Source organism: Mytilus edulis, chromosome 1 (assembly GCF_963676685.1).
Source record: "Mytilus edulis chromosome 1, xbMytEdul2.2, whole genome shotgun sequence".
Taxonomy (NCBI): domain Eukaryota; kingdom Metazoa; phylum Mollusca; class Bivalvia; order Mytilida; family Mytilidae; genus Mytilus; species Mytilus edulis.
In genome coordinates this window covers 15,013,911-15,033,669 of record NC_092344.1, presented here as the reverse complement: position 1 = coordinate 15,033,669, position 19,759 = coordinate 15,013,911, and the positions used below count along the sequence as shown (strand labels likewise).

Here is a 19,759-nt window from a genome sequence, read left to right as displayed (position 1 = left end):
TTTAGTCAATTAGAAGAATGAATTAGATATTTCCCTGATAAAAACATGAGCAACAGTTACACTGTTTTGAATTATTTTGAAATATTTTTCCTGTTTATTTTGTTCTTTGCTGTATAAAAGACTTTTTTGGGAAGTTTTTTTTTCATAAAGTAATGTTGGTTCAATTTTTATTAACCTCAATATTTTTTAACAGTGATGTTCTCTTCTTTTTTTTAAGTCATGTTTTATCATAGTCAATTTAAGATAGTTGTTTACAAGGTTTTAATAAATTCTTTGCAAATTTTGTTCCCTTTAACATCTAAAATATAATTTTGATATCAAATCACATTTGCCAAAAATATGGTTATGAATAGTTTTTATGATGTTGTTATAGTTCATTGTCAGTAGAAGAAATATTCAGTGGAAAAGTCCACAAATGTACTTTCGAACAATCAAAACATTTTTTTACACAAAAGAAATTTTGTTTTTGAAGTGAATATTTGTTATAAAGTCACCTGTATTGTGTTCAATCTCTTATTGCTGCTTTTGTGCCTTTGTAAAACAGTTATGCAACATTTGTTTTGAGTAGGCATATGTAAATAAATATATCTTGATACATGAACATTAAAAATATCAACTGTTAATATTGTTTATAGTTTATCTATGGCCTTTTAAGGTTCACATTGCTCTCTATCCGTTATTAAAAAACACATTTTAAAATTCCTGATACTAAACTGGTAAAGAAAATGACCATGCAAAACTATATGCAGTTAGGGACTATATACAGAAAGACTATATGAAGCAAGATTGTAATATGTACTATACTAGCAAGGCTAATTTATGACTTTATTCGCTTGCATAAAACCATGAACAGAACAAAATATAAAAAGAGAGGACACTAGTTTTAGTAAGTTACATGTTCCTATCATATCAGGAAGCTCGACGATTGTCCAAATAGTATTGTCTTTTTTGAAAGGAGTAGGTCCGGTAAGGGACGATTTTGGCCTCCCAATTTCAGGTTCATGTGACGAAAGATTTTGGACACTTTTTAAACACTTTAAGTGTCTATTTCAGTTGATTCAATTAATTTATGTGAAAGATTTTAACTGATTTAGTCATCAAAAACGCTCCTATTCAAGAGTAAATATGAAAAATCTATCAAATATGCCAAAAAATGTCACTTTTCAGATCCATGTTCATCCTCAACCGTTATATATGTTATGTATTATCATCAAATACAACTTACATTTCAATATTAATAATAAACACAAATGTGGCCACTTCAGATTTAAGTAATGTAGTATGACTTAATGATGCTAGTTCCCGATATATGTGCATTGTATTGTCAAAAAACAGCCCATATTTATGTAACTTTCCAATAAATAACTAAAAGTTTACATTTTAACAATTTTGTAAAACTGTTTTTATATTTTTGGGCCAAAAAGGGGTCTTACTGGACCTTCTCCTGTAGTGTTTAAGGCAGTTTATAGAATACTGATGTACATCGTCCCTACGCCCCGCTTGGTCATGTTATAACTGTAGACCCTTGCATCGTAATCAGTAAGAACAATACATAGCTGCGTATTAAGAGGTTTTATTTAACATGTTTTTGAAGTTCCTACCACCATTATTTCTAAAGTAAAAGTTGGCCTTCAAAAATATTGTGATGAGGTATGGTGGTGTCAATAAGACGTAAAATAAAAAAAAATGAAAGATCTATCCAAAATCTTCAATCACAATCATAACAAAACCAGATTGTTCTACTAATATTTCCCATGCTCAATTGAAAGATCGATTTCATTGTCTTATTAAACAGAATTTTCTACAAAATTACAAACTCGCTGATATGTATAATTCAGTAGAGCAGGACGGGATTGTAGTTGAGACAATTGGTACATATGTGAAACAGATATTCAACAGCTATCAATCAGCTGGTGATGGCGTCGGTAAAATTTACGAAGAGATAATTTCAAATTCATCCCTTAATTGGAACTCTGGGTTCAATAGCTCTCCTGTGAGCAGCAACCCTCTACCAAGGAAATCATGATCGTATCAACTGGGAGATATGTAAACTCCATATGAAGGCGATGCTGGAAAGTTGCTACATAGAAATGGAAATTTCATAATTAGAAAGCGGAAACCATCCCTTTTGTCGTAAAGTTTTGTTTTCATCCGACCATTATTTCATCTTTAGATGCAAGTCAAGATCAGGCAGACCTTTCGGTATCTGTTGTATCCTTTATCTCTTTTTCGATGGGAAAGATGCTTTCAAAAGTAAAATCACAAAAATACTGAACTCTGAGGAAAATTCAAAACGGAAAGTTCCTAATCAAATGGCAAAATCAAAAGCTCAAACATTTCAAACGAATGAATAACAACTGTCATATTCTTGACTTGGTACAGGCATTTTCTTATGTAGAAAATGGTAGATTAATCCAGTTTTTAGATCTAGCTAAACCTCTCACTTGTATGACAGTCGTATCAAACAAACATAGTGATCAACAGTCACAATACTTAATTATTTAGTGGGAGTACATCATCTATATGGAGGAAAGTGAAGTTGACGGATAATTCTAACTATCTTTTCATTTTCATAAGAAGGTCCTGTATAAAATTACAGTTAATCATACCAAAATTTGTGTGTCAGTCTGATTCCATTTAGTTTCTCACTTGATTATTAATTACCTCAAGCAAAGTTGACCTTTTAAAGTTTCTTTTTGTTTATATAGCCCTGCAACTGTTTCGGTACTTATACATCCTTGGTCTTCAAATATTCGGTTGTGGACATTACTGTTGTCAAAGGTAAACAATAAAAAACCTTTGGACACATGACATTTCTAACGTGTTGCGTGTAGTTTTAAAAGTTTCCGAAAAATTTGATGTCCATTGCGCTGAAATAGTTTTCGCACATTTGTTTTCGTAGATCTCTTTTTGTGGTTTTCAATCATCTTATTTTTTGGTATCACTGACTACCGTACGAGATGAGTTGGGTTAATTTTGTAACAATTTTCATCTGGTAATAGACAGTATATCTGGCATAACGAGATGAATCTTACTGTCGTATTCCAAGAAGCTTTGATTTGTATTTATTGGAAAGGGGACAGAAATGAATGTGTTACGGACTGGAAGACAGAGGCAAACCGGAATATTAACCATTTTACAACTGGTGTGTAACAATGCTTTGGCTGTAATGTTTAAAACTTAAATTTTGTGTTTTGTCATAGATTTGTTTATATATAAAAATTATAACTTAATAATTGTTCATTTATAGTTTGAAAGATATGGTTATACGACTACATCAACTTACAAAAATACACATTTAAACATATATTAAGGAAGTTAGCATACAGATAATTCGCGGTTGTGACCCTATTTATTTCTAAAACAGCCTTGAATGTTTGTTGAGGAAACATTTCACGAACCAGGTTAATGCAAATGAAAATTGACCTTTGACTATTATATTGCTTTGAATTACTCTCATAGTTTTTTTTTTTTAAATAAGGAAGGAATTAAAATAGAGATATTTGTTTGTCTTTGTAAATTGGCCATACATGTATCAATTTTTTATATATCTCTTTTAACCTTGGTTTTCCGTATACACTGTTTTCTAATAATGATAATATCGGTATTTAAATATTTTTTTTAGATGTTTATCTTGTCTATAATTAGTTATCAAAGGTACCAGGATTATAATTTAGTACGCCAGACGCGCGTTTCGTCTACATAAGACTCATCAGTGACGCTCATATCTTTGTATTTGTTTTATATTGAACTCCTCTGATAAATTATGTAAACGAAACAAGCATCTGTCATATTAGCTTATAAGTCTGGTATCTTTGGTGTGGGTTTTGTCAGATGGCAAAATAAAACAATGCCATTTCTTTCCTTGGCTTTTTATTTAAGTCTAGATCTTAAGGACGGATATAGGCAAATACTTGTAGACATAAATAAAGGCAACAGTACAATACCACTGTTCGAAAGTCATAAATAGATTGAGAGAAAATATATGATTATATAATTTCACATTTTGTATTGACTAAAGATTTTCAAACTTTTTTCCTAACTGATATCAAAAATAAAATCAGAAAGTTCTGAAATTTCATTTAAACTGGCTTTGAAAAACTGTCTGTAACTTAAAATCATCGTTAAATTTGGTCGTTTATTCTCTATTTCATTTCACTGTAATGATTTTCAGATTTGATATCCAATTCGTCTGTTGTTGCATAGTTGTAAACAGCGTTTTCAGTCTGATTGTCTAGCACATTCAATGGGGTTTTTGTTTGATCCTCATCTGCATCAATGAATGTAATTGGATTACTTTTGTTTTCTGTCTTCTCGTTTTCATAATCAAACTTTTGCGTTGGTGTAGTTGGAGAATCTAGGTCCACATAATCGTTGCCTTCTTCGGGAACTGGTTGTTCATAGGCGAACATTTGTTTTACTGCTAATTTACTGTTATGTGGTACTTTATTCAGACTTGATTTTCTGTCTGTAAAAGATTTTCTCGATTTTGATGAGGACCATGAAAATATTCGACTTCTTACCGACGCCGAAGAACGCTCCTGTAAATAAATACATTTTTGTTTAACAGTGAAGTATTATAAATCCGTAAAAACTCTAATAAATAAGAAAGGTTTTCCTCCTTACGGAAAACTTCTAATAAAATTGCTTTAAGTTCAATGTAAAATTCATGAAAAAAGTCTTAAAAAATTCAAATAAACTACTAATAGATATCTTATCAATTCACAAACCCTTTACATATTTGTTTTAAAGGTCGTTCGGTTATTCTTGGTTATATACATTTGCTTCCGATAAAAATGTACGAATATATATTTAAAAATTATTTCTTAAAAACCATTTCTAAAAACAAAGTTTAAAAGATGAAATATTCAAAAAATATTTCCAATCATTATTGTGTATTACGACATATTTGTTTGGGAGAAACACATTCTGAAGACAAAACATCATCATTTCTCCTCTATTCGACGTTCAATGTCTCTACTTTCACCTTTGAATGATTTTCTAATCATTTTGTTTGTTCCATATTAATTAGCTACACACTTACTTTTGGTGATTCTTCTCCAACGTTTACAGGTTGACTATAGTAAACAGACGCTATCTCTCTAACAAAGGCTACAGATCCTCTTTGCGTACGCTCTGGCTGTTTCTCTTCATTGTCAACGCTCAGGTCTAAATCTAAGTACGTATTTTCCTGTCTAAATAAAAAATTAAATTAAATTAAAATAGTTACACATAATGTTTGAATAGTTTAACTACAGTAAATAAAACAAAAACAATCTAGACTCTAATAGATAAACTGAAATTTTACAGAACATCGAAACTTTCTTGCTTTTAATACCAAGAAACACGACACTTTCGTCTACCTGATTGTGAAAGGAGTTGTGTTGGATTGCCAATGAGACAACAATTGATCAAAGACAAACATGTGAAAAACTAAAGGAACCTTTGCTAAACAAATACATATTCAGGACGAAAATAACGCCGAGTCTGATTTGTAATGCACGGGAAAAAAATGTACCCCTTCCGTTTTTTACCTATTCTTCAATATCTTCAATAGCGTGTACTTAGCTGAAGAGCAACAAATAAAGATTTTGAAATCTTTGGTTTCACTAGGCGGAAATTCGATTCCACGACCTCAAACACTCGAAACGAGAACGCTTCAACTAGACCAAGGAGGCAGGCGAAAATGAAAGACGTATCAAACTATTACATTAAATTTGAATCATGACAAACATAGACTGAATGGAGATATTAACTTCCTTTATTGTTGACTTCCAGGAAATCAGCTAAATATATATTGCGAGTCCTGAATATCAAACACAGGAAACCGTTTTTTAATACAATGCAAGTCATAGTAATTTGACATGATTATTTATTATACTTTGGTCGTTGTTTGTTTCAATTCTAGTTCCTCCATTAAAAGGGGAAGATCGAAACACGTTCTAATAGTTAGTCATTAAAACGATGGCAAATTTTGATTATATAAAATATTATGCATATTTCCGTGTCACAAAAAACTTTTGATTTTTTTTTAACACAAATTATCAACCATTTGTCATCAAATAATGCAAACAACAAAGGCCTTTCCAATGTGAAATATTTGTTTGCTGCTCTTAACTTTAAATTCCGATTAAAATTAATGTCACAATTGTACAATGAATTAACTATCCATACTAGTGAAGGGATTTGTTTTAGTACTGTTAGAAAGCTGTTACGTTTAGTTTTTCAATGTTGTGTTTTGTGTACTGTTGTTGGTCTTTTCGCATTTTTTTTTTCAGTTTTTTACCATGCATGCTATGTCCTTTTTTTGGCTTATTATGTGCTTAAAAATCTCTTTGGTATATCTTTCGCCTCTCTCTAGCATGTGTCAGTGACCATTGACAAGAACCACCAGAACTTCAATTAAACAATAAATCTAAAACACTGAAAATTCTTTCAATGACAAAATGGTAGGCTAATTTTATAACACTGTCACAGCCCTTACTTGAAAACAAATCATAGACAGTAATGTTTCAACAATATTTTTCGTAAAAACCCGATTTTTGCTAGCACAATTTTAAAAATGAATGCAGCAACGCATGCTGAGTATATTAAAGGCTTACTGAAGAGTATTACGAGGTTACGAATAAACTCACTTTGAAGTCTGGTCTTTCATCCATCTGATATAAACAATAAAGATTATGGATGTAACAATAACTCCTGTTAAAATTCCCCCAATGAACATAACTGCGAGGCCAACTGGTGTCATAGGAAAAGTCTCGTCATCTGCCAATTAAAACTAAGTGCTAAAGTGCTATATAGTGTTAATGTTTTATATACAAAAATAAGTTTAACTGCTTGTTATTTTATATTTGATTTTGGATTTAACAAAAATAAAATAGAATTGCGAACATAAGGTCACTTTAGAAAAGTTATGCCAATCGGAAATTATTCCTCAATATATTAACAGACATGAAAGCACATAAGTGTGCAGTTTTAATTCATTAACCCCTAAAATTTACAATAGTCGTTAATCTAGTTATCATTCTATCACAATACAATATATATTTTCTAGTTTGCTATTTAATGTTTCTTTATACAGCTTAAACCTGTTTTGTAACTATAAGCAAGTTCAGAGAATAGAAAGGTATGTATAAATATACAGAAGTAAGTGAAAGGAAGATCATAACAACATGCTTTTTAGTTTTTCTGATTGTAAGTTTATTTGTAGATATGTGTAATAATATATCTGAATCATTAAAACGTATACACAGGTGTATTCAAGTAACACATTGTAGTACAAAAAAGTGCAAAATTCGTGTTATCACAAAAAAATATCCGTTATAATTTACACATGCATATATATTATTAATGTTTCTATAAGTGTCATCATTTTAAAGATACAACAATACTTTGGTATCATACAAATAAGAATACGCATCTATTTAGAATTGAGATAATAACAATGTTTAGTGAAATATCTGAGTGTATTGCTTAAGCTCAACAAATACGAATCTTAGAGTCCATACAAAACTAATGTTGGTCGTTTAGGCTCATTTCAATGTGTTCACGTTAATTCAAAGTTACAAATTATATGGTACAGTTTTATCATATTATACGGGGAAATTCTGAAAAGAAAGACATTACAAAGCTTTGACATTTATTTTCCTATTTCATTAGTTTCTTTATAAAGTGTAATTAACATTTCTTATGGTAACAACATTTCTAAAAACATTATTTTATTGTATAAAAGTATAATCAACATATTTGTGATTAAGGCGAACTAAAAATATTCAAAGAGAACCAAAGGCTTCTCATTTGGTAACCGTTGCTGTATTCAAGGTAACAAAGACTTTTACCTGTCAAGGGTATGGTTGATGTTAACTTATTAGAGTTGTTTCCATATTCTGATTCATTAACACCACAGCCTACTCCAAAAGTAAGAACACATATAAATATTGAAAAAAAATAATAGGTCAACATTTCGGAATTCATCCCGCATTTTATGAACATTTACCCACAAAAATAAATACCAAACATACAAAAGCATTTATAGAGGACACATTTTATCACATGTATTACTCAACTTTTGCCAGTAGACGGATATCTTGTTTTTAAAAAATAAAACCAACAAAAAACGGTTGATGGAGCAGCAGTTAGATAGGCTATACCGTTGGCCCACCAGATGGCGGTCCTTTTCGCATTTTATCTGACATTTCAACTGACAACTCCTTACACATTTGATACTGACAGGTCACTATGCGTAAATTGACCTCTACGTATTAATTTTGGATGCATGTGACTAGTAAGGTTATCAATATAACTTTGATCAATATATCAATGTTGTGTCATGTTTATTATTATTTGTCTGTTTGCCTTTTAATTTTTTAGCAATGGAGTTTTTACTTTAGTTTCGATTTATGAGTTTGACTGTCGCTCCTCTTTCTGTATTAGCCAAAAGATATGAACGGTAAACGTAGTTGAGGAAAAAATAACAAAACAAAAAAATATATATAAAAACATAATTATATGAGAATAGTGTATTCGAAAAGTTGCGGTCATCAATTGCTAAATTGATGGTCGAAAATTTAGTTATTGGCCATGCAGTAGCAAACATTCATTCCCACAAATCCCCAAAAGTAATACTGTAATTTCAATTATAATGCAACTGAAAAATATGCCATGAAATCATGCACTTAAAAATCGTATGGCATATTTGATAACGTGCACAATTTTAACCCATAAAACATAGAATGTTTGCCTTGAAATGTTTAATGTTATTGAAATTAAACGTTACAAATAGTTTTGCTTACAATTGAACATAGACATGCAAGAAAAAAAATCCTACACTTTACCTTTTGACATGCATGAGTTGTCTGGAAAGTAGTCCCCAGAGATGCCAATATACTTAGATACTGCACTTAGTTCTTTTAGGTAGGTTACTAAAACGAAATTGAACATTTAAGAATAACACAAAAATATGATTGACACTTACCATTTTCTCTTAACTGTAGTGTATATTCCTATTCATGTGCTTTTTGTGTGCTTAGTTTGCTTTCGCTTTTTTTGCCCTTATTTTCTTTCTTTTCAACTTTAATGTGTTATATAACTTTGATTCTTAACTGGTCAAACGTTGTACTATGTCTTTCTTGTAAACTAAAACCCAGTTAATTCAGGAGACACTCAGAAAAGATTAGTCTATAAAAGATTTATCGTTGACCTCGAATCATAGCAGTTGGAGAGACAAATTATCTACGAAATTGTAGGGCATTGACAAAAAACAGAATTACAAAAAGTTGTGCCGAATGCGACTACGGTTTTACTATCTATCCATGTGGGTAAACTAACCATGGTGTTTCAAATAATTCAACTAATTGAACATGGTATACACAGTAAACTTTCAGACAATGGACAAATTAAAGATATGTCATGTCAACACAGAAGTGCTGACTACTAGGCATTTGATACGAAACGCCGTACAGCAGTAGTATAGACCCAGTTTTTTTTTAAACTAAAAAAAATAGCAAAGCTTATAATTTGGTACACAAGACATTCGTTTCTGTATCGTCTACATTACACTTATCAGTAGCGCTAGAACTTAGACAGTTGGAATGAGAACAATATTGAAAATCAAACACTCTACACTTTCTCTTCCACTTTTTTCTTGTGCTTACTAACTTACGATTAGGAATGAGGTCAAGTCTACAATCACTCTTGGAACCATACAGAGCCATTGTAACGACAAAATCATCTATCCTGATAAAAATAAATTTCATACATCATTTCATTAACAAAAATTCATCACAACATGGTAAAACATCAGGGCTACAAGATTTGAATATTTAAAACCAAGTATAGATGAAAAGGACAAATATGTGAGGTATTTGAATGATACTATAATATGCAAAATTTACCACAAGGGTGAACAATATTGTTCTCAGCTAGTGTTGGAAGCAGCATAACATTCATATAAGAACAGTGGTTGGTTATTTTATTGCTTCCTTACACCCACATAGAAAAATACGGATGAAGTGTTTCATAACCATGGAGGCAACTATATACAAAGCAACAAAAGAAGAAAATTAAATAGTTTACATCTACTAGTTTACACAAAATGTTTGGATATGCTTTCCGCCGGCAGTCCAAATTTTGGTACTAATTATGTGAAATTCACGTTTAAATCGTTCTTTTTTAACGTGTGAATTCCATGAATCTCTTTGGATAAAATATCTACCTGTGTGGCGTTTACACTCTGGCGTCAAACATGCGATTCTACGTCAGAGTCAATGTTAATCTAACCCTTCGGTCCCACTTTTAAAAATCTTTCAATAGTTTATGGGTTGATTTAACATACATAAATAAAATCCCCCCCCCCCCCCCCAAAAAAAAGAAAGCAATAAATGAGGTTGTTAAATTTGATATATGCCTTTTTGTGATTCTTTGTTTAATATTTGTTTGTTGTTATTGTGATTAAGATACTTGTTGTACTTGTACATCTATCCTGTCGTATTCTTTTCTTTCATTTTTGCTAATGTGCGTTGTCTATATGATTTTTAGTGTTTCTTCGATACATATAGCGTGGCTCTGTACTTATACATCCCGATATTGTGCTATTGTCAAACCTGTTTGTAGGCTTGTCGTTCATTTTGCTATGTGCTTTGTCTATATGCATTTTTATGTTTCTATGATACATATATGACGAGACCCTGTGCTAAAACATCCCGTCATTGTGTAATTGTACTATAGTAAATTTGTGTATTGGTCTTAACTTTTTGCCAACATGATTGGTCTATATCCCATTATGTGCTTCTTTGTTACTAATATTCTTGTTTCTTTTTGTGATTAAGATTATAATAAGATGTTGACTGCTGTGCCCCTATTTTTGTGTCTGTTTGTTTTGTTCACGCATCGTTGTCAATATAATGAAATTTGATGCGACTGTCATACAAGTGAGAGGTTTGGCTAGCTATAAAACCAGGTCCAATGAACAATTTTTATACATTAGAAAATGCATGTATCAAGTCAGGAATATGACAGTTGTTATTTATTCGTTTGATGTGTTTTATCTATTTAATTTTGTCATTTGATTAGGGACTTTCCATTTGAATTTTCTTCGCAGTTCAGTATTTTTGTGATTTTACTTTTTGTTTCATCTTGAACTAACTTTAAGTAGATGTTTTCAAAATATTTTTTTTTATGTTGATATCTTGTAAGAAAAATTGGCGTTTATTGTAACTTTCAGTTACTATTATATATATATATAATTATATATACATGTAGTTCATTTGACTTGAAATTCAGGTTAACAATTTTATGTGTATACTAGTAATTCTGGTACAGTCATATAATGTTTTCTAGTAAAAAATGATATACCTGAATACACAGCTATCATTAGGAATCGTTAAACCACACGTGGCTCTTTGCATTAACAAACATGCAGGCGTCGAAACAACTGATGCAGACCCTTCAGAATGAGTTGTCATCACAGCAAACAGATCTGTTATAATATGAGAACTTATATAAAAACTTTATATGGAAGAAGAAACTGACATTAAGTGAGTGTTTGTCAAGTTGGACAAGCTGCTCCCAAAAAAGAGCAAAATATACTTTAATTAAACTAGTTTCTTTTAATGAAACGACTGTAAAGACGAAACTCTGAAGATAATGCGGGAAATATGTGGAGCGGCTGTTGAAATCTTAAACACACTCGCTTACTATGACAGTATCAGTAACATGAAAGTTATCTCTTGAAAATCATTGATATAAAAGACCTTTATAGTTTGTTTATTGTTTTGTGAATAAAAAAGGCGAGTAGTTTTCTCATTTGAATAGTTGTAAGTTTGTCATTTCAGGGGCCTTTTAAACCTTGATATGTGGTATGGGTTTGGCTATTGTTAAAGACCACATGGTAACAAATATAGATGCTTTAACAACTGCGTCATTTGTTCTATGGAGAATAACTGTCTCCGTTGGTGTGTTTCTCTCGGTTTTGGTTTGTAGCCCAGATTTGTTTATTTTCAATCGATTTATGAATTTTGAACACTGATATACATACTACTGTTGCCATTATTCATACATCTTCATTTCTTCATATAGTGATTGACACTAAAGAAGTAAAAAGCAACTTAACATAAGCATGATAACGTTATACTTTATTATAGTAATTTATCTTAATTGAAGTAACTCGACACGGAATAAGACAAAATTGGTGATATGGCGAATTTCGGCAGATGAATCTTATATAATACTTACACGTTAATAACCAAATTAATAGTTATTAATCTCTATTTATAACTGTTATGAAATTACAAGCAGTTTGTATCGACAAATGATAAATTCCATAGGCAATAAGATAACACATATGTAAACAAAATATTGCCATATCCACCACTAAAACCACCAGAAAATCACTAAATGTTTTGTGGGGTTTGGAAGACCCGTAAGGGTTAAGTTCCTGATCCATCATACAGTGGCCTCCGTTCTTTTGCATGACCTGCAAAGTCCTGTTATGAATCGTATTCGGTTGTATGTTATAACGGGATTGCAACACCGACAAATGGAACATGGCAATGTGTGATGCATATATTATCCGTAAAGATTTAAAATAGCACTACCGTATAAAAGGTTCGAAGAGATTAATCTTTTTGTTAATGATTTACAATTCTATTTTTGTTTTAATACAATTGTAAATCATAAAGTAACAGTTGTTTATCGATATTTAAATTTCGCATAAAGGCCTAAATTTATGAGTATTCCGTGTTTGCATGTGGTCACATATATTTTTTTTCAACTTGAAAATCATCAGAGACCTTCAAACCGTCTCCAATCCAATTCTTGAATGAATATTATTCTAGCAAAAGAGATTGTTTATAGGTAAATAGTTATAGTGAAATAAAAAAATACCGGACTCCGAGGAAAATTAAAATGGAAAGTCCCTATCTAATGGCAAAATCAAAAGCTCAAATACATCAAACGAATGAATATCAATTGTCCTATCCCTGACTTGGTACAGATTGAAAGAATTTAGCAATCGATTTTTTTCAAAGGGCTAACGTGGAATGGAAGTATAGTTTTACAGTAGCAAAATTCTGAACAGCTTAATTTCAAGTCATCAAAACGGATTTGAAACCATTAAAATGACATAAGTTTGTAAAGGCCGATAGCGTGCATCTCCATCTAATTTTAGTTTGGGAGAAGATTTATTTTACACATAACATAACTTTACAATTAAACAATGCATAGTATGTATATAATATGAAGGACATTCCTATGTGAATTTCTACACTACATAGGTCAAAACAGCTAGGTAAAAATTTGTTTAGTTTGTTCGAGAGTTTGTTAAGCTAAGAAATCTTCATTGTTCAATGTTAAATCAAGTTTAGATTGAATATGTTAAAAGCTTGTGAATGGCATATGATTTCCCTATTTTGGTTGTGTTCTGCCGTTCGCAATAGGCATAGTTCTATAGAGATAAATATTAAATATGCACGTTTCCGTTAACTCTTTAAAATAATATCTACTCTCAATTTGGTATTGCTTATAATTTCGGACATTTATTAGTATTAGTTTCTGGTTTCATCCTTTCTAAATTTAACGAACCACGGCCTTGATATATGCCAAAAGCTAGTGTGACAAACAAACAAAAGAAAGGCTTAATTAGAATTGATAAATTGTTGTGATTCTCCAAAAGTGCCTAATGTCAACAAAATCTATGTAGCAAGATGTACACACCAAATACAGAGTTTAAAATAGCAGACCATCATACTTACAAAAATAAATCCAACTTTCAATTAACTCCATTTTGTCCAAAATATGAAAGCGGAAGAGACACTTTCGTAACGAGACTGTAACAAAGTGTCAAGTTCGATGGGTTTCAAATATTATAATTTTTCCGTTTTGAATCTATTGATCATAATAGGGAAGTTGATCAAAGTTTAACGACATTTTACGCACAGTGATATACTGTGAAAAAAATGTAATGGAAAACACCTGATTAAATCTTTAATCAAGAGTACATTTCTCACCTCATTACACAAAAGGATGCTTATATAACATTGTCGTTTATCAAGGACATTTTTATACATATTTTAGCCGAACACCCAAATATGTAGCAATAAAACTTTCGATATAATCAAAATGTGATGATAAAAACAAGAGTTGATACATAAAGATGTAACGCCTGTTACAATGTTTGAATAATTTTAAAATACCATTATCTCAATAAAGGAGATCAAAGCCAAATAAAACACATCTAAAGCACATGTTAATGTAATGAAGTCACATACTAAGTAATTTCAATATTTCGTGTGTAATTTTAAGAAACAGGTTCAACACTTACACCTGATCGTTGTAAATATAATAGAATTTGATGTGACTGTCATACAAGTGAGAGGTTTAACGCTATAAAACCAGATTAAATCCACCATTTTCTACATTTGAAAATGTCTGTACAAAGTCAGGAATAAACAGTTGCTGTCCATTCGTTTGGTGTGCTTTATCAGTTGATTTTGCCATATGATTAGGGACATTCCGTTCTGTATTTTTCTGTAAAGATTTATATTTCCGTATGTTTATTTGATATGGGATATTTTATATATTTCGAAAATTACGAACCAAATCTGAATTTGGACCTGTAATTATCTGGAAAATGTTTGCATTAGAAAGTCTTTTACGATAAGGTCCTTGTAGTTCCAAAATGCCAACCATGTGTTTTAATTTTGAAAAGTGTATCGTTTGCCAGAGAAGAAGTACTGAATCGGTCACTTCCTATACTGTTAAGAGTAAACGTTGCTTCTTTAGTTCAGTTGAAAGACGTAATGATGGAATCTGCCAGCAATTTGCTGAAGAGTATGGGTCGTTTATTAAAATTCCTGATTTGGTCAAGCAATTCGAAGTAAAGTATCTTATGCACTTTCCCTACCTTCCTTTGGCCAATCACTCACAACTTACACAATATTTTGGCCACGAGCATCACTGACGAGACATGTTTTGCCGAAATGCGCATCTGGTGCAATAAAATTAGTACCGTTGATTTTATTACAACAGTCTGAGAGAAGGTATGACATTGGTTCAAATGTATTGATGATAAGAAAAGTAAAACATTCGGTGACCTCGCAGCTGACTATTATAAAAATATGACCCAATGCTTTTCTCTATCGCACACAGAAAGCAGACGTTTTTGACCGCTACGGCATGAAAAAAAGTCGTCTGCTGAAAAGAAAATGCCACACAAAGACTACAGCTTCCGCCAAAGTGTATCAGATTATTGAAGTGAGAAGGATTCCTGACTGGAAGAATTTTCTATCTGATACCAGCAGGCTCTCCCAAATTTCTTTAGTAATTGTTTTCTTCAAAACTATGGCAAATCACCTATGAGTCCACATTATGGTGATTTTTACTCAGCCGGAACGTTTGTAAATTCCGAAAGTGACAAAGTTATTTCAGACATAATGTTAATGACTGTCGTAACTTGTTTAGCACTCAACAAGGACCAATACTCGTTTTATAATTAATGCCTTATACTTTGACATGAAGGTCTTCCAAGTGCTCCACGAAACCTCTTTCTAAATTATTAACCTTCTATTTTATCAGCAATCAAAGACGGGCTTCAGAGTTATTGTGAAACTGCATATTCTAGAGGGGGCGTGAATCAGATGTGGATACTTAAAAATTTCAAAGATCTTTTAGAGTACATACAATCTAACTCTCTTTCATCTTGTAACAGTATTAAAACATTTGACTTTTCTACTCTGTACACTAGTATTCCACATTCCAAACTAAAAGACAAATTGAAAGAGTTGGTATTGCTTTGCTTCGTAAAAAAGAATGGCCAACGTAGATACAAGTATCTTGTCTTGGGGAGGGATAAACCCTACTTTGTAAAGGATCACTCTGATTCGAACAAATAATTCTCTGAAACCGATATTATCAAGATGCTTGATTTCTTGATTGACAACATATTTGTTACGTTCGGGGGACGTGTTTTTCAACAGACTGTCGGCATTCCAATGGGAACAAACTGTGCCCCTTTACTTGCCGACTTGTTTCCTTATTATTATGAGGCTGACTTCATGCAGGAACTTCTTAAGAACAAAGATAAGAAGTTAGCAATACCCTTTAACTCTACTTTTCGCTATATAGATGATGTTCTTTCACTAAATAATTCAAAATTTGGTGACAATGTGGAACGCATCACTCCAATCGAGCTAGAGATAAAGGATACTACAGATACAGTTAAGTCGGCCTCATATCTTGACTTACATCTAGAAATTAACAATGAGGGTCGGTTGAAAACGAAACTTTACGACAAAAGAGATGATTTCAGCTTTCCAATTGTGAACTTTCCATTTCTAAGTAGCAACATTACAGCAGCACCTGCATACGGGGTATATATCTCCCAATTGATACGATATTCCCGTGCTTGCATTTCCTATCATGATTTTCTTGATAGAGGGTTGCTGCTCACAAGGAAGCTATTACACCAAGAGTTCCAAATGGTGAAGTTGAAATCATCCCTTCGTAAATTTTACGGACGCCATCACGAGTTGGTTGACCGTTATGGAATAACCGTTTCACAAATGATATCGGATATGTTCCTTACGTCGTAACTACAATCCCCTTCCCTTTCATGAATGTGACCTACCGAATTAGACCATTTACCGGATTTGTTATCACATAAGCAACACGACGGGTGCCGCATGTGGAGCAGGATCTGCTTACCCTTCCGGAGCACCTGAGATCACCCCCAGTTTTTTTGGTAATTTTGGCAAATATTTTTACCCATTCACCAACTATGTGCTTGCTCTTCCCCAACAATTTTTAAACTGCTGCCAGATGTACATACTCCTACCGGATGCGACACAACTTCGTCTCTGTTTTGAGTAGGCAAGAACATAGTCTACAAGACTTTGATTGACACGCACACTTGTGTTAGGTACAGAGCTTCTGAAGTACTGACAAAAATGAAGCCTGAAAGAAAGTTAGTTTCATAGATGTTTGATCTGAAGAATGTCTTTAAATCATTCCATCATGATATGAATAAAATGCGCGTCAAGCTTGCCACCAGTAAAGATGTAGGTTTAGTCAGATTACTTCCCTGTGAAGCGGCAATTTGGACTGCATGACACATTGCTAAACCTAGGGGTACCTTTAGAATACGGTTGGTGAAAATTAAAACAATCATTACACCACGTGTATTTTGAAGGGCATGTGTCAGCAGAATTCTTGCAGGATCTTTTGTGATCATGTAAGAAAAAAATCTACATGTAAAAAGGCATGTGTTTGTTCAAAACAAAACCTTACATGTACGGAGCTTTGCTCCTTTCAAGGATCAGAATTATGTCAAAATTCCTTGACAGATGAACCCTAAATAAAGGCAACAGTAGTATACCACTGTTCGAAATTCATAAATCGATAGAGAAAAAACAAACCCGGGTTACAAACTTAAACTGCGGGAAACGTATCAAATATAAGAGAACTACGACACAACAGAAACACAACATTAAAATGTAACACACAGAGAAACGAACTATAATATAACAATGGCCATTTTCCCGACTTGGTACAGGGCATTTTAAGAAAAAAAAGTGGGTTGAACCTGGTTTTGTGGCATACCAAACCTCCCGCTTTAAATGGTAATGTTAATTATAAAAATGACAACATTACATGACAGGACAACAATACAATTAAACAAATAAACAAATTCAGAAGATACTTCTAGAGGAAATCTGTTTTGTTGATCATTTTGATTGGATTTTTGAATTGTAACTGTTTCCGAGGTAATAAGTGGTTTTTGATTGTAATAAATTACATGCATGAGCCTTTGCAAACTAAACGTTCGGGATAGTAGGCTTCAATTGAAAACAATATTTATCATTTATTACCACTATAACTTTAACGGAATTTGTATTTATCTTGTATAGTTAATAGTTAATATTTTATTTCAAACCAATATAATAGATCAAGTGTTTGAAAAACACAAAATTTCAGAATTAATCGATTACTAATTAATAAGTTCCTTTTTTCACGTTTTCGAGATAATTCATTGTTAATTGATTTGACAAAAAATGTCTGTATCTGAAATTTAACACAAAATGCTGCTTATATACTTCAATTTTAAAATATAGAAGGGAAAAAAACAACATAATGTTAATCTTTGACCTTAATTTATTCAAATCTTTTCTTTTTGACGACATCGATATTCCAAAAGTACTTATTTTGCCGATTCCAATGATATATAATATAGCCATATAGTATGTTTGACAATTAATTTTTTTTAAATTGGGTCTGGTCACCGTACTATATTTCATTAACATATTTGACGGAATTGAAATAAACCATGCATACAAAAATACACATACTAGTACCAAAATTACCAAATAACGCTGATTGGAGAACTGGAACATGAACATGATGTCAACATAAAGTATAAAAATGTGGTTTTATTGCCAATGAGCCAATTCCTCAAAACGAAATGATGTAAAAGTTGTCAACTATATGTAACTGTACAGCCTATAACAATGAAAAAACTTACACAGTATAGAAAGTTAGAAAAAAGCCGGGTCTTTAACAATTTAAACTATTGATTAAAATAAAAAACAATTAACTTTAAACAATTATCAAATATGATATACATTGCTTTTATATACAGTTAAAACGGCAACCACTGAATTACAGGTTCATAGCGTGTGACAGCCAGCCACATATATGTGGCGGGGATATGTGGTGGGGTATATATGTTTGCTTACCCCAAACTCTCCCCGTGGTGTAGCAGTACAGCAGGGTTTAACTCATCAGATTGATACAAATCACCAAAAAAAAAACACAAAAAACACACAAAGTGCAGATCTGAGAGAACAGGCAGCTTCTGAAAACTAGTACGTAGTAATTCAAACAAAAAATTATCTGAAACTGACATTATCAAGATGCTTGATTTCTTGATTGACAACATATTTGTTACGTTCGGAGGACGTATTTTTCAACAGACTATCGGCATTCCAATGGGAACGAATTGTGTCCCTCTTCTTGTCGACTTTTTGCTTTATTGTTATGAGGCTGGCTTCATACAGGAACTTCTTAGGAAGAAAGAAAAGAAGTAAGCAATATCCATTAACTCTATTTTCCGATAATGTTCTTTCACTAAATAATTCAAAATCTGGTGACTATGTCGAGACGCATCATTCCATTTGAACTAGAGATAAAGGATACAACAGTTCATAAAATTGAAAATGGAAATGGGGAATGTGTCAAAGAGACAACAACCCGACCATGGAAAAGACAACAGCAGAAGGTCACCAACAGGTCTTCAATGTAGCGAGAAATTTCCGCACACGGAGGCGTCCTTCAGCTGGCCTCTAAGCAAATATATACTAGTTCAGTGATAATGAACGCCATACTTAACTCCAAATTGTACACAAGAAACTAAAATTAAAAATACTGTAAACCAACTTTATTTCGTGTTTTACCCTTTCTTGACCACTTCGCGGCTATTTATTTTCGCGATTTTCTTATTTACTTGATAAAGGGTTATAAGGAAAGATCCAAGTTTTACATATTCGCGACAATTAATATTCGCGTTATTTTCCTACTCGCGAAAGTCGCGAAAATAAATCGATCGCGAAAATAAGTTGGTTTACAGTAATACAAGTCTAACAAGGCCAGAGGCTCCTGATTTGGGACAGGCGCAAAAATGCGGCGGAGTTAAACATGTTCATGAGATCTCAACCCTCCCCCTATACATCTAGCCAATGTAGAAAAGTAAACGCATAACAATACCCACATT

The 19,759-nt window shown here is 32.3% G+C and overlaps 1 protein-coding gene across 2 annotated transcripts; it reads right to left on the bottom strand.

Annotated features, from left to right (window-relative positions):
- Positions 1-3,856: 3,856 nt before the first annotated feature.
- LOC139510733 (uncharacterized) lies at positions 3,857-13,966 on the bottom strand. Of its 2 annotated transcripts, XM_071297260.1 has the most exons (8): positions 13,749-13,945; positions 11,353-11,476; positions 9,662-9,735; positions 8,835-8,921; positions 7,839-7,907; positions 6,636-6,765; positions 5,045-5,195; positions 3,857-4,541 (listed from the first exon to the last, which is right to left on the bottom strand). In XM_071297260.1, exons 1-8 carry the CDS (start codon positions 13,777-13,779, stop codon positions 4,146-4,148), a joined length of 1,062 nt encoding a protein of 353 aa, XP_071153361.1. In that variant the 5' UTR covers positions 13,780-13,945; the 3' UTR covers positions 3,857-4,145. The 2 variants fall into 2 exon arrangements, with proteins under 2 accessions (XP_071153361.1, XP_071153364.1); XM_071297263.1 differs by lacking the exon at positions 7,839-7,907 and having other exon boundaries at positions 13,749-13,966.
- Positions 13,967-19,759: the final 5,793 nt, after the last annotated feature.

Bases quoted from the DNA above. Each gene is read 5' to 3' on its own strand.
- LOC139510733 (XM_071297260.1), bottom strand. From the start codon at position 13,779: ATGGAGTTAATTGAAAGTTGGATTTATTTTT. The intron at 9,736-11,352 runs GTATATCATTTT...TATTTTTATCAG, and splicing joins AATGATAGCTGTGTATTCAG to GATAGATGATTTTGTCGTTA. The intron at 4,542-5,044 runs GTAAGTGTGTAG...ATTTATTTACAG, and splicing joins TTGGAGAAGAATCACCAAAA to GAGCGTTCTTCGGCGTCGGT.